General features: G+C 43.3%; 1 protein-coding gene across 1 annotated transcript in view; it reads right to left on the reverse strand.

The window, feature by feature from the left end:
* Vcp (valosin containing protein) overlaps positions 1-12,938 on the reverse strand; it is a 15,963-nt gene that overhangs the window by 466 nt on the left and 2,559 nt on the right. The window contains exons 2-16 of the mRNA XM_033759074.1: positions 11,726-11,837; positions 11,374-11,546; positions 9,782-9,924; positions 8,893-9,023; positions 8,263-8,394; positions 5,731-5,833; positions 5,012-5,145; positions 4,795-4,930; positions 4,360-4,472; positions 3,299-3,463; positions 3,082-3,204; positions 2,632-2,844; positions 2,131-2,439; positions 1,719-1,874; positions 155-309 (exon numbers count right to left, since the gene is read on the reverse strand). Coding sequence (XP_033614965.1) covers positions 155-309; positions 1,719-1,874; positions 2,131-2,439; positions 2,632-2,844; positions 3,082-3,204; positions 3,299-3,463; positions 4,360-4,472; positions 4,795-4,930; positions 5,012-5,145; positions 5,731-5,833; positions 8,263-8,394; positions 8,893-9,023; positions 9,782-9,924; positions 11,374-11,540 — 2,180 coding nt within the window. The 5' untranslated portion in view covers positions 11,541-11,546; positions 11,726-11,837. The remainder of the gene's footprint in view (positions 1-154; positions 310-1,718; positions 1,875-2,130; positions 2,440-2,631; positions 2,845-3,081; positions 3,205-3,298; positions 3,464-4,359; positions 4,473-4,794; positions 4,931-5,011; positions 5,146-5,730; positions 5,834-8,262; positions 8,395-8,892; positions 9,024-9,781; positions 9,925-11,373; positions 11,547-11,725; positions 11,838-12,938) is intronic.

Here is a 12,938-nt window from a genome sequence, read left to right on the forward strand (position 1 = left end):
AAAAAAAAAAAAAAAAAAGTGGGAGGGGATATTAGAATAAGGCCTATGTAAGATTTTCATAACCACCCTCTAGTCTCCTTAGGACTCTCTCACCACTTTTAGTGCAGACCTCCAAGACAACTTAGGAAATGCCCACTGCCCCCAACCAAGTTACCTGAAGCTGCCAAAGCCTCGACTCTGCTGAAGCGTCTGGGCAAACATTTCATATTTCCGAATGTCATTGTCACTGACAGAACGGCGGGCAAAGCGCATGGCTTCTTCAAAGTGATCTCTGCGAATCTCTGGCACTGGATCATCCTCTTCTACTTCCTACAAAGTTAGGAACAGACCACCAGGATTATTAAGGCTCAGCCTGGCCTCTAACCAGTATCTTCTCAACTTCCCATGACAACAGTAATCTATTGGTCACCTGTCCCTCCAATCCAACCTCAGTAAGTCAACAGGCCAAACTTCCTGGAGTTAATGTTCTTAAAAATTTAACAATCTGCCAGGTGGGGATTGCTGCATTCTGAGGCCAGCCTGAACTACACAGTGAGACCTTGTTTCAAAACAAACAAACAAACAATGCATTCAGAAAAAGACAAAAATGTAGGAACAGAAATCACATCAGTGGTTACCAAAAGCCTAGAAAAAGATGCTGACTAAAGTGGCCAGAGAACATGGTCAAGATAATAGAAATTTCTGGGCCAGGGATTTAGCTAAGTAGTGCCATGCCTGCCTCACAAGCACAAGGTCCTAAGTTTGATCCCCGGTACAGAGAGGGGGGTGGGGGGAAGCACACCGACCCCTAAAAGGGTATATGTATTACTGTATGGCTACTATTCTTCAATAAACCTAAAATTTAAGAAGAAAATGTCAATGGTGACCACACCTGGATTATATCCAACAGCCTTCCTCCCAGTAACATAAATACTCTACACTTTTTTGAACCCACCCAGGTTTTCCCACTTCTTACAATCCTACCAGAACAAATCATTTGAACTGCTTATCCCTTTATCCAAACTCCACTCTCTTTACAGCCCAGCTCAAAACCTCATCTCTTTCACTGAGAAGCCATCCCAATTCCTGCGACTTATAAGTGTGCTTCCTAGCATCAGTATACCAATAATTTTAAAGATTTTACTGAAGAAGACTCCCTTCAAGAGATAAAACAAGCCATTCATTCATTTAAGTATTTCTTAGGGCCAGGGATTTAGCTCAGTGGTGCCGCTGCCTGCCTTGCAAGCACAAAGTTCTGAGTTTGATCCCCAGTACCAAAAACAAACAAACAAACAAAACTCCATTTAATTATTTCTTCATTCACTAAGTCCTAAACATGGAGCCAAAATACAGTGGTAAACAAGTGAGGTGGTAAGACAACAAACCTTTGCAGAGCTTACATCTACACACTTACATAAATTTTGGGAGGTCTCCTGACCCCTTCGTCTACTTCCAGGGAATGATACATGGATTCCAGATTTGAAACTGTTTTGTTTTCTTATATACATAATCATATTCTGATTTCCTTAAAGAACTCAATATACTCTACACTTAGCCTGCCCACTTCTTCTCAGCCTTATTCCAGACTAAATAGGTTTACCTCAGAACTGTTTCTCTTTGACACCCTACTCAGTATGTCCTCAGTCATATGATCTAAGAATCTTGTACTCAACTCCAGAGCATGGTAGAGTCCCTGGCTCCCCACAATTAGCACATTTGAGGAAAGCATGCAGACTCACCATAGCTGATGGATTTGTCTGCCTCTCACGTTCTCGCCTTATCTCACTCTCGATGGATTCACGGATGGCCAGCTTACAAGCACGTTGGCATATCTCCGTCAGGTCAGCTCCAGAGAAGCCATTAGTCATTTTAGCCAGGAACTCCAAATCCACATCCTAAAAAGAAGCAACAGAGCTAGCTCCCTTTAGCCTTTCCTCCCCTGGGACACACTAATCTTTGGACTACCCCAATATCAGTCCTCCCCATCTTCTACCTCCATTTTATTTCTGGTTCTAGATTGTCCTAACATCCTCAAATGTTCCAGCTTCCTGTTAAGACCAGCCCTAACCCCAGAAATCCCCAGCAGAATCTATCTAATCTTTTTAGGAACTTTTTGGTTCTCCACAATGTTCTTGTTAACAATGCACCTGCCTTGGCAACTGGGGACTTGCGCAGGTTTGCCTTGAGGATGGCAACTCGGGACTTCTCATCGGGAAGTGGGATGTAGATGAGCTGATCAAGGCGGCCAGGTCTTAGGATGGCAGGATCAATGATGTCAGGCCGGTTGGTAGCTCCAATGATGAACACATTCTTTTTTGTGGACATGCCATCCATTTCTGTCAGGATCTGGTTGATAACTCGGTCAGCAGCCCCACCACCATCTCCAATATTACCACCACGGGCCTTGGCAATTGAATCTAGCTCATCAAAGAAGAGCACACAAGGGGCAGCTTGGCGGGCCTGTGTGAGGAACAGATTAATCAAACACTAACATAACTGGACGCCTCAGATCTCAGAAGGAAAACAAAGTACCCCTCAATGGCTCCGCTGAGGGGCCAACAATAAGAGGGTTTTGACTTTCTTAAAGAAACAGCCTCTATTCTACCCTGCCCACAAGCAAGTGAATAGATAATCTAGCCTCGTATAGCTCACCTTGTCAAAGATTTCCCTGACATTGGCCTCAGACTCCCCAAACCACATAGTAAGCAGCTCTGGACCCTTGATGGAAATGAAGTTGGCCTGACATTCATTAGCAATGGCTTTAGCCAGCAAGGTTTTCCCACAACCAGGAGGTCCATAAAACAGAACTCCCTTGGATGGTGTCATGCCAAACTTGAGGAATTTGTCTGGATGCTCCACAGGATACTAGAAGAAAAAGAAAAGATTCAAGGCTAGTTCCATATTTTAAAGGAAATCTAACAACAAATAGAAGCACCACCCTCCACAAAGCTCTTTTGGAATAGTTTTAATGTCTCTAACTGAAGAATAGCAGGCTTCTAAGCTGTGCTCTTGTAACTCTTGTAGTAAACGTGCTCATACTTTGAAACCATCCAGGTCAATTATAATGAGGCAGTGACTCAACCTCATACCAAGTTATCCTACCTGGACTAGCTCCTGAAGCTCACGTTTGACATCCTCCAGGCCCCCAATGTCTTCCCAGGTTACTTGTGGCACTTCTACCACAGTTTCCCGCAGTGCTGATGGGTTGCTCTGGCTCAAGGCCCACTAAAAAGATCAGAAAAACTCTGATGAGATGTACATGGAAGGGGGTCAAAATGTATGTATATGTTTGTGTACTTGGCATAGGGCCGGTCCTTACCCGGAAGTCATCCATAGTAACTGCCAGAGAGTTCATGACCTCAGCATCAATGGTCTCATCTTCTAGGTCAATAAGATCCATCTTCTTGCGGATGGCCTGCAGAGCAGCCTCTGAACAAAGGGCTGCTAAGTCAGCACCCACATGCCCATGAGTTTCATTGGCTACCTGCAGAGAGAAGATCTACTGACAATCCTATTTCTTAGACCAACTAAGCTAGGTGTAGTGGTGCACAACTACAATCCCAACACTCTCGAAGGCTGAGGCAGAATTGTTACTTTGACTTTAACCTGGGCAATTTATTATTTTTAGTTTTAATTTTATTTTTCCCTGTACCACTGAGCTAAATCCCCAGCCCTTACAACCTGGGCAATTTAATGAGTCCCTGTCTCAAAAATTTGTTAAAAGGGGCCAAGGATGTATCTTAGTGTGATGACAATGGGTTCAATCCTCAGTACTGCAAAACAAAAACAACAAAAAGGCTCAGTTACCTTAGAAAGCTCAGGGACAATAGAATTATGACCCTTTCCCCTGAATCCTATCTCTGGTTTGTTTTTGTTTTCGTTTTTGTTTTGAGGGGGGACAGGTCTTACTATGTTATTTACTTTTTATTTTTTGAGACAGGGTCTCACTATGTATTGTGACGGACCTGGAACTCACTATGCAGTCCAGGCTGGTCTCGAACTCACAGTGATCTTCCTGTCTCAGACTCCTGAATACTGGGATTACAGGCATGCACCACCACGCCCGGCTGAATCCTATCTCTGGCTCCTCCCATTTCTTTGGATACAGTGAACAGCAGACCCCTCACTGGCTGAGATATAAGTACTCAAATATAGACTTTGGGCCAAGAAATAAAGATGCCCAAACAATTTGGTTTACTCTATCATATTTAACTGAGACACAACACAAGCAAATTTCCTAAATTCAGCTTCAAATCACTTTGTTTTCCCAGCTATGGTATCAAAACCAATCTATCTTAAGCTAAGTCACCAGCCAGTTCTCTCCCACTTCCTATAAAGAGAGTTATTCTAACTCCTGGTCAGTTCTCATCACCACTCCACCTGCTCCAGGTCCACATCATCTGCCAGCTTCATGTTCTTGGTATGGATCTGGAGAATTTCCAACCGTCCTGTAGCATCAGGGATTCCAATATCTACTTCCCTGTCAAAGCGACCTGTGAGACAGTGTATGAACATTGTCAGGATTTGTTTCCGGTCCAAAAGGAAGAAAAGATGGGCCTAATGTGACCATCCCACCCCAGTATTCTCCTAGTCTAGCACTAAAAATCTTATGACCCAGGAAACTCCATGATCTCAGACAAAACAGGTTAACTAGACACTCTAGAGAATATAGGTCAAGTGAAAATGACCCCAGGGCCCTATCATAAAGAGCTTTAAGAAATAAGATTAGGAGAGTTAGATGTAGGACAGATGTAAGATCAATGCAATAAAACCCTATATACAAGAACAGGGTTGAAAGAAATCTGAGGTCCTTACCAAATCGTCGTAGGGCTGGGTCAATGCTGTTGGGTCTGTTGGTTGCAGCCATCACTATTACATGTGCTCTCTGCTTTAGGCCATCCATGAGCGTCAACAACTGTGATACAATACGCCGCTCTACCTCTCCATGAGTCTGTCAAGACAAGATGTCTGGTAAGAAATGAAGCTAGGACCTTTCAACTTTCCCCCAGTATCCCCTCAGATAAATTCCTACTTTCTCTCTTTTGGGAGCAATGGCATCCAGCTCATCAATGAAGATGATAGCAGGTGCATTCTTTTCAGCCTCCTCAAAGGCTTTACGAAGGTTGCTCTCTGACTCACCAGCCAACTTGCTCATGATCTCAGGACCTAAAAGGATACAGAAAAGAAACAGTGACAAAGCTATACTCTTTCCCAATCCCAAAAGAATAAATTATCTTGTTTGCCTAGGCCAGAGACAGGACTGGGTAAAATCTGCCCATCTTCTCACAGCCTCTACTAGGCATTATCCTAGGACAGTCAACAGAGTGGGCTGGAATGATGCCAAAGGACTCAGTGTACTTTTCTCATAGCAAAGTTGAAAATGTGAAGAAAGCAGATGCTCTGTGACCTCTGTCCAAAGTAGGAGGCAGCATACTCAATTAGACCTCTACCAGCTAAGTATTATTCTCAGAAAGTCAAGGGATCTCAGCCCATCTTCCTTCCTTAAATCTTTTCTAATAATTAAGCATGTACCTTTTCTCATTTCAGTGTGTTCCCCTAAATGCCTCTAGCCCATCCATAATTTTTCTCAAGGCGGAAAGGACAAGGAGTATTATTGTAAAATATCTTTCCCTTGTTGCTTATCTGTCTGTAATGTACCCACCAGAAGTTTGCTAAAGTATGTTCAAGGATATGGGTGCAAATGGATGAGCCTGTGAGCTGCTCAGACACAAGATGAACCAAGTGTCTTACCATTGATCAAGAAGAAGAATGCTCCAGTCTCATTTGCCACAGCTCGGGCAATCAGGGTCTTCCCTGTTCCAGGAGGCCCATAGAGTAGGATTCCTCGAGGAGGCTGACACCAATAGAGTATGATTAGATTCACATTCCCACTTTTCCCCAACCTCACCCATTCTAAAATAGCCTGACTAGTGAGTAACAGAGTAGTGCAGTGTAAGCATGCTGGGCCCATAAAATAGCTTAACTAGAGCTCTAGAGGGCAAGAATCAGGATAAAACCCTGACACAATTAAAAATGAGCCCATAGCTGGGCATGCTGGCCCATGCCAGAAATCTTAGCACTCAGGAAGCTTGGCAAAAGGATCACAGCAAGTTCAAGAGCCCGAGCTGGCCTACACAGCAAGGGCTATAGAGCAAGACCCGATCTCAAAAATAACCAAAACCAGCCAGGCATGGTGGCGAACGCCTGTAATCCCAGCACTCGGGAGGCTGAGGCAGGAGGATCACTGTGAGTTCAAAACCAGCCTGGGGCTACACAGTGAGTTCCAGAGCAGTCTGAACTACATTGTGCGACCCTGTCTCAAAAAGAAAATAAAATTAAATTAAAAAACCAAAACTAAAACAAAACAAAAAGAACGAGCCCTTGAAGCTGGGCATGATGGACCACATCTGTAATCCCAGTACTCTGGAAGGGGAAGGCTTAAAAAGACCCTGTTTCAAGATAAAAAGTAATAAAAGGCTAGGAATGTAGCTCAGTGTGAAGACCTTGGGGTTCAATTCCCAGTACTATTACTCCCTCTCCCAGCCAAAAAGAAAACAAATGAGCCCTTGAACCAGGTATTGAAGCTAATGCCCATAAATCCCAGCACCAGGAGGAAGGCTGAGGCTAGAGGATCACTGCAAGGCCAGCCCTGGACTTCTCAGCAAGACCTTATCTTGAAAAGGAAAAAAAGCCCTTGGCAGTAAATGCTAATTAGACAGTTTACTTCAGACTATAGTCACTCTTGTTACTAACAAATATAATTCTAGCACCTGGGAGTCTGAGGCAGGAGAATGGCTGAGAGTTCAAGGCCAGCATGGGCTAACATAGTGAGTTCAAGGCTAGATTGAACTACATAACAAGACCCTGTCTCAAAACAAATTGCTAGAAACTTGGCAACAATTATCACAGAAAAACTACCCAAGCAGGACATAGTGGTGCACACCTGTAATCCCAGCAATGGGGAGACAGAGGAAGAAGGGTCACCATGAGTTCAAGGCTGGCCTGGGCTACAGTGAGACTGTCTCAAAACACCCGGGCCAGGGATTTAGCTCAGTGGTACCACTGCATGCTTCACAATTGCTAGGTCCGAAGTTCAATCCCTGGTACCAAAAACAAAACCCAAGAAAATCCAGTATCAGGGAGTTTCAAGATTCGGGGAACAGGGCAAAGCAAGAAGCCATTATGCCAAGGGCACAGTACATAATGATTACATTCATCATGAGGAGTTGGTACCTGTACATAACACATCCTAATTCTTTCAAAGGCTCAATTTCTATATGGACCAAGGACCAAATACTAGCTTAACCATTTACGAAAAAAGGGTCACAGGCTTGGTGGGACACACCTGTAATTCCAGCAATCTGAAAGGCTGTGGCAGGAGGACTGCCAAGTTGGAGTCCTTAGTAACTTACAGAGACCCTGTCTCAAAAAGATAGTAAGAGCTACTGAGGGGTACAGCATCCCTGAGTTTGATCCTAGACCACACAAAAAAGCACCTATTTTCTTCATTGTCAGAAGCTAGCTCACTCACTCCAATAATCACAACTCAAGATTACCACATCAGAATGCTTTTCCTTATGCTCAATCCTAAATTTTCCTCTTTAAAGCTGTCTATTCTATAGCCTCATCAACAGGCAGGATATTGAAACTGTCCACATAGAAGATGAAATTACTTGTATAAAGCTTCCTAGGCAAAGTAGTAATTTCATCCTCAATGTGTCCCATGATATAGAAAAAGTCACAAAGCTATACTCTAGAACAGTAGTTCTTAAATATTTTGGACTCAAGACCCTTAGTACTCACAAATTTCCTTAACTTCTACTGGATATTGCTCTTGAAAAATGGGCAAACTATAACACCTTTTTTTTTGAGACGGGGTCTTGCTACGCAGTTCAGGTTAGCCTCAAACTCTTGGTGATCCTCTTGCCTCAGCCTCCCAAGTGCTGGGATTACAGGTATGCACCATAAGGTCTCACTAAATTGCCCCAGCTAGTCTCAAGCTTCCAATCCTCTTCCCACCTCAGCCTCCTAAACAGCTGGAATTATAATATGTGTCACCACACTTGACACATATACGTGTGTGTATAATACATATATGATGTACAAAACAGCACTTAACCTGCCACTGAACGTTAGTAGCTCTAATAAATTTAGTCTTATAACCCCAAAGAATATACTACTGCCCCACTAACCCAAGCTATATATGAAAAGTCCCACAATTAGACACTGTATAGTCATTAATTATCACCCTAGACTCATTCCCATAGAGCCCAGGATGCTCACCTTCACACCAATTGCCTTGAAGAGTGCAGGATGTCTCAAGGGCAGCTCCACCATTTCCTTTATCTGAGCTAGCTGCTTCCTACAGCCTCCAATGTCATCATAGCCTACTTCATTCAAGGACTCTTCCTCGTCCTGAGTATGGAAGAGACAAAGAAAGAAGGCATAAATACTCTATCAGCAGAGCTGAATTTTACAAATCACTATCTGATATGGATAATCTGCTGTATGAGTAGAGGAGGTGCTCTTCCTAAGGGACCGTGCCTCAAAGAACCACCATAAAAACCCCAAGGTAAAGAATTCTAGCATAACACTTTGTTCTCACATAACCCTTAGCTTTATTGAAAAGGGCTCCCTAAAACCAAACGCCTGAAACTCTGGGAATAGGCTGAGTCCTGGATGACATCATCAGCTATACTTCAAAAATTATTTCAATCGCTTGTATCTTTTATATTCAATCTAAAATTCCTGATATTAGATTATTCCAAGAAACACCTAGGCCCAGAATGAATAGCTGAGAGGCTTCCCATTTCTCGGCTTAGTTCCAAAGAGCACTCAGCCTTGATACTTAATACATGACTGCCACAATAAGCCACAATATAATAAGGTACTGGGATCAGGTAGTAAACTCACCTCTCGTTTGATAGGCTCCCCTTCACAGTGGATCACTGTGTCTGGAGCAACTATACAATAAGGGCTGGGATCTGTCTCCACTACTTTGAACTCCACAGCACGCATCCCACCCCGGACAAGGAAAATGTCTCCTATGAGAGCAAGATGAGCAGGTTAGAGGTGTCAACTAAAGACCAAGTGAGAATTCCTCAAGAGACCACAGCACTGGAAATCATCCTACCCAGTCCTACCCCACACTGTCTGAGCACCACTTAAGGGTAAAAAGTTAAAGCATCCCTCTGCCACTCCAAGAATGCAGTGAATTTAAAAAAAAAAAGAGTGCAGTGAACAGAATCTCATATGCCATCAACTTTTAACTTCTGGGATATAAGTAGTACAAGCTTTCACTATAACCAGACATGGCAGAACTGTGAACTTTGAATTATAACACAGCCAAAATGGATCACCTTCTCCTTTAGGTACAGAAAAGGACAGCTCATTCTCCTGGAGCAGAAAGGCAAAGGCTCATGAACATGTTGTAGGACACACCCATGTGAACATCTACATGAAAAAAAGATCAGCCAGGCACGGTAACACACACCTATAATCCCAGTACTTTGGGAAGCTGAGGCAGGAGAACCTCAAATTTGAGATTGCCTCTACCTGTGTAACTTAGGAAGACCCTCTCTCAAAATAAAAAATGGGCTGGGGATGTAGCTCAGTGTGAAGGCCCTGGCTTCAATTCCCATGAGAGGGGGAGAGGAAGAGACATAGAGACACACTTGAAGAGAGAGAGATGGACACTAAGACAGAGACAGACACTGAGACAGATGCAAATGTTCCAAGTTTTATTCCTAAGTATTCCTCCAAACAATCATCCTTAAGTTCAATTTCTAGAATTCTCTCTCACCTTTTCGGATGGGTCGATAAGCTTCCAGGAAGTACGGCTTAAGGTATACCTCAAAGAGATTGCCAGTGATGCCTTCTACTGTATCATCGATGGGTAGCACATGTATACGTTTGCCGTACTTCACATCAGGGCATGGCTGGATGCTGAGGATGACAAGCAGATTCCACATTACCAACCATACTGGAGCCCCAAGCATTGGGTATCCAAAAGAGCCTGGCACAGACAGCAGATGGTGAGTGATAAGAGAAAAGGCAGGGATGACTTTAGGTGAAGGAAGGAAGGAATTCAAGAATGGTAGGGCAAAGGAACAGCCAGGAAGAACTTAGAACACATCCAGGGGAGGGTAGTAGTAGAAGCCACTAGAACAGACTACAGGGCAGCACATTCCTAATTACTGAGCCAAAATTAAGAACTTATGAGAGTACCACAGCTGGGCAGGTGGTGCACACCTATAACCCCACCACTGAGGCTAAAGAGGAGGATTGCAAGTTCAAGCCCATCCTGGGCAACTCGGAGATCCTGTTTTGAAATAAAAAAGAGCCAAGGAGTTGCTCAATAGAAAGGCCCTGGGTTCAATCCCTAATACTGTAAAAAAAAAAAGGAAAAAAAAGAAAACATGTACAGCCCTAACACTAGGGTCTTTAATGAGCAATACTCAAGGATGAACCCTTCAAGTCAATATTATGACCCAGTATCACAAATAGAAGCCTTGGGCTGACAAATGTTATTAGGTCAGAGAAATATAAAAAAATAAAATAATCTCAGCCACATGGTCAGAATACCTTCAGAAAGTGACTAAGCAGTCTCAGGAAGAAACAACATGAACCTTAAGACCCCATGAATAAGAACCAGAAGCAGAGATGATATCCTGGCCAGATGACTGGTATTTGGGGAAGCCTCTTGCCTACAGTTATTCAGGAACAAGCAAAACCATTTACACTCGAACTAATCTGGGTCCGGTTCTAACCATGCCTCTCTCCTATATTCACTCAGCTCCTTAAACGAACTATTCAATTTCACATTCCTACTTCTTTCCAGACCCATCATAACCCATTAATCGGACACAATATAGAGCAGTGATGGCAAACCTTTTCAAAGTTTTCAATGATGATAAACCAGCCACTGGGGATGCATGCCATAGGTTCACCACCACTGCTACAGAGGGACTAGTAAAGACATTATTATTTGGCAGATATACCTCAATGGGCAGTACTAAAGTTGAGTGTAGGGCAGTGATGGCAAACCTTTTAAAACTTTCAATAACAGTGAGCTGCAGCACACGTGTTATAGGTTCACCACCACTGGTCTAGGGTATGATGGATTATACCTCTGGTAGGAAAAAATAAAGGCACCAGTAAAGTCCAAAATGTCAACTTGTCAAAGGGCCGTGCAGAGATGGATTTTGAGGACCAGAAGGCAGAACCCAAAGCGCCAGTGAACCCTGAAACATGAGCCTTCTCACAACTTCTTATGTCAACAGCTGCCAAATACATATTCCTGGTCATCCTGGCTATAAGGTGGGGACATTAACCTAAAGCACAGGCTATCTCTGACCTCCCAACCCTGAGAGGCCAAGAACCCCACACACACACCTGATGACATCCCCTAGGCGTACTCGAAGGTTATTCCGAACAACTCTATTCATTCGAATCTTCTCATCAGAACATGTGTCATCAGAAAGCACAATGCACACAGCTTCCCGCCTCTTCTTTCCTTTCAGCAACACTGTGTCACCTCGGAATAACTGCAGTTCATCCATCTTGGGCTAAGGAAAGAAGGTTAAATCCTTTGGGTCACTGGGGAGAAGGGGTAAGCAACAGCCCTGACATTAGGATTCCCAGTAAATTCCGCTCTATCTGTGATCACTGCAAGAAAAATGAGAAAAGACACCCAGGGAAATTCCTCAAGTCAATGCAGTAAGACTGGACTGTGGACCCAGCTTACCTGGGACAAGGACACCACACTGTTGTCCTCATTGATGGCTTCATCAACAATTAACCGATTGGGGCGGTTCTTCTGCTTGAGAATGGCTGTTGATAAGTCATCACCTTTTGAACTAGGAGGAGGAAATAAAGTCAGTCCCAATACTAGATACTCCAGCCCCAGGGTCTGTATCAGTCTCTAAAACTCACACTTAGGAAAGATAACATGGGTAGATTAAAAAAAAAAGGAATAGCCTTGAGACAGGGTCTTACTATGTAGTTCAAGTTGGCCTTGAACTCACTATGTAGCCCAGGCTGGCCTCAACTTGCACTGATCCTACCCTCAGACTCCTGAACACTAGGGATCACAGGCATGCACAACAATTCCTGGCCATAAAGCTATTCTTACACTAAAAAGCTCAGACCAAGGTCACAAAGAATAATTTTCAGCTTTATTCCATTCCCCACTCTGGGAGTTCTTAGCATTTTGAGCACTATCGCCCCTAGCTATTAGGCCCCAACTGATCCGGCCTCAGGGTCAAGAAACTATGGCCTAAGAATGTAGAAGATGTAACAGAAGCAGTTGCTGAATAACAAAGAAATCAAAGTTGTCTTAGACTGTAGAGAACAACAGTTACAAACAAGAGCTCTGTAGTCAGACCTATTAATTTGAATCACAACCTGGCCAATGCTTACTTAATTAAATGTAATCTTGGGCAAGTTAGTTCAACTCTTTGGACTTTGATGTCTTCATCTGCAAAATGGGGATTATAGTAGTCTCTAGCTCAGAGGTTTACTATTAAAAGTGAAAGAAAGTAAATGCTCAATACAACACCTAGCCTGAGATAGTAACAGTCATCATGACTGGCACTCTAGAGAAAAATACAAGTTGTTTGTTTTGTTCTGCTAATCTTCCAAGAGAATGAAGTGAGCCAAATAACTTCTCTTGGGGTTCAAAGAAGCCCCAAATTCCACCAAACAATCCTGGAAACAATGAAGCAGAATTACTAGCTCTACCTTCCTCAAATCTATTGAATGCAAGAGCATTTCCTGGTACAAGAATGCTAGGCACAAAAACCATCAAACACAGAAATAAATACTAACAGCTCAAGCTCAAAAGGAGCTTTACAGGGCCGGGGATTTAGCTCAATGGTTCTGCCACCTGCCTAGCAAGCACAGAGTCCTGAGTTCAATCCCTGGTACAAAAAAAAAAAAAAAAAAAAAAAAAAAAAGGA

The sequence above is a fragment of the Fukomys damarensis genome, unplaced genomic scaffold (assembly GCF_012274545.1).
Source record: "Fukomys damarensis isolate Sample0158 unplaced genomic scaffold, DMR_v1.0_HiC HiC_scaffold_36, whole genome shotgun sequence".
Taxonomy (NCBI): Eukaryota; Metazoa; Chordata; class Mammalia; order Rodentia; family Bathyergidae; genus Fukomys; species Fukomys damarensis.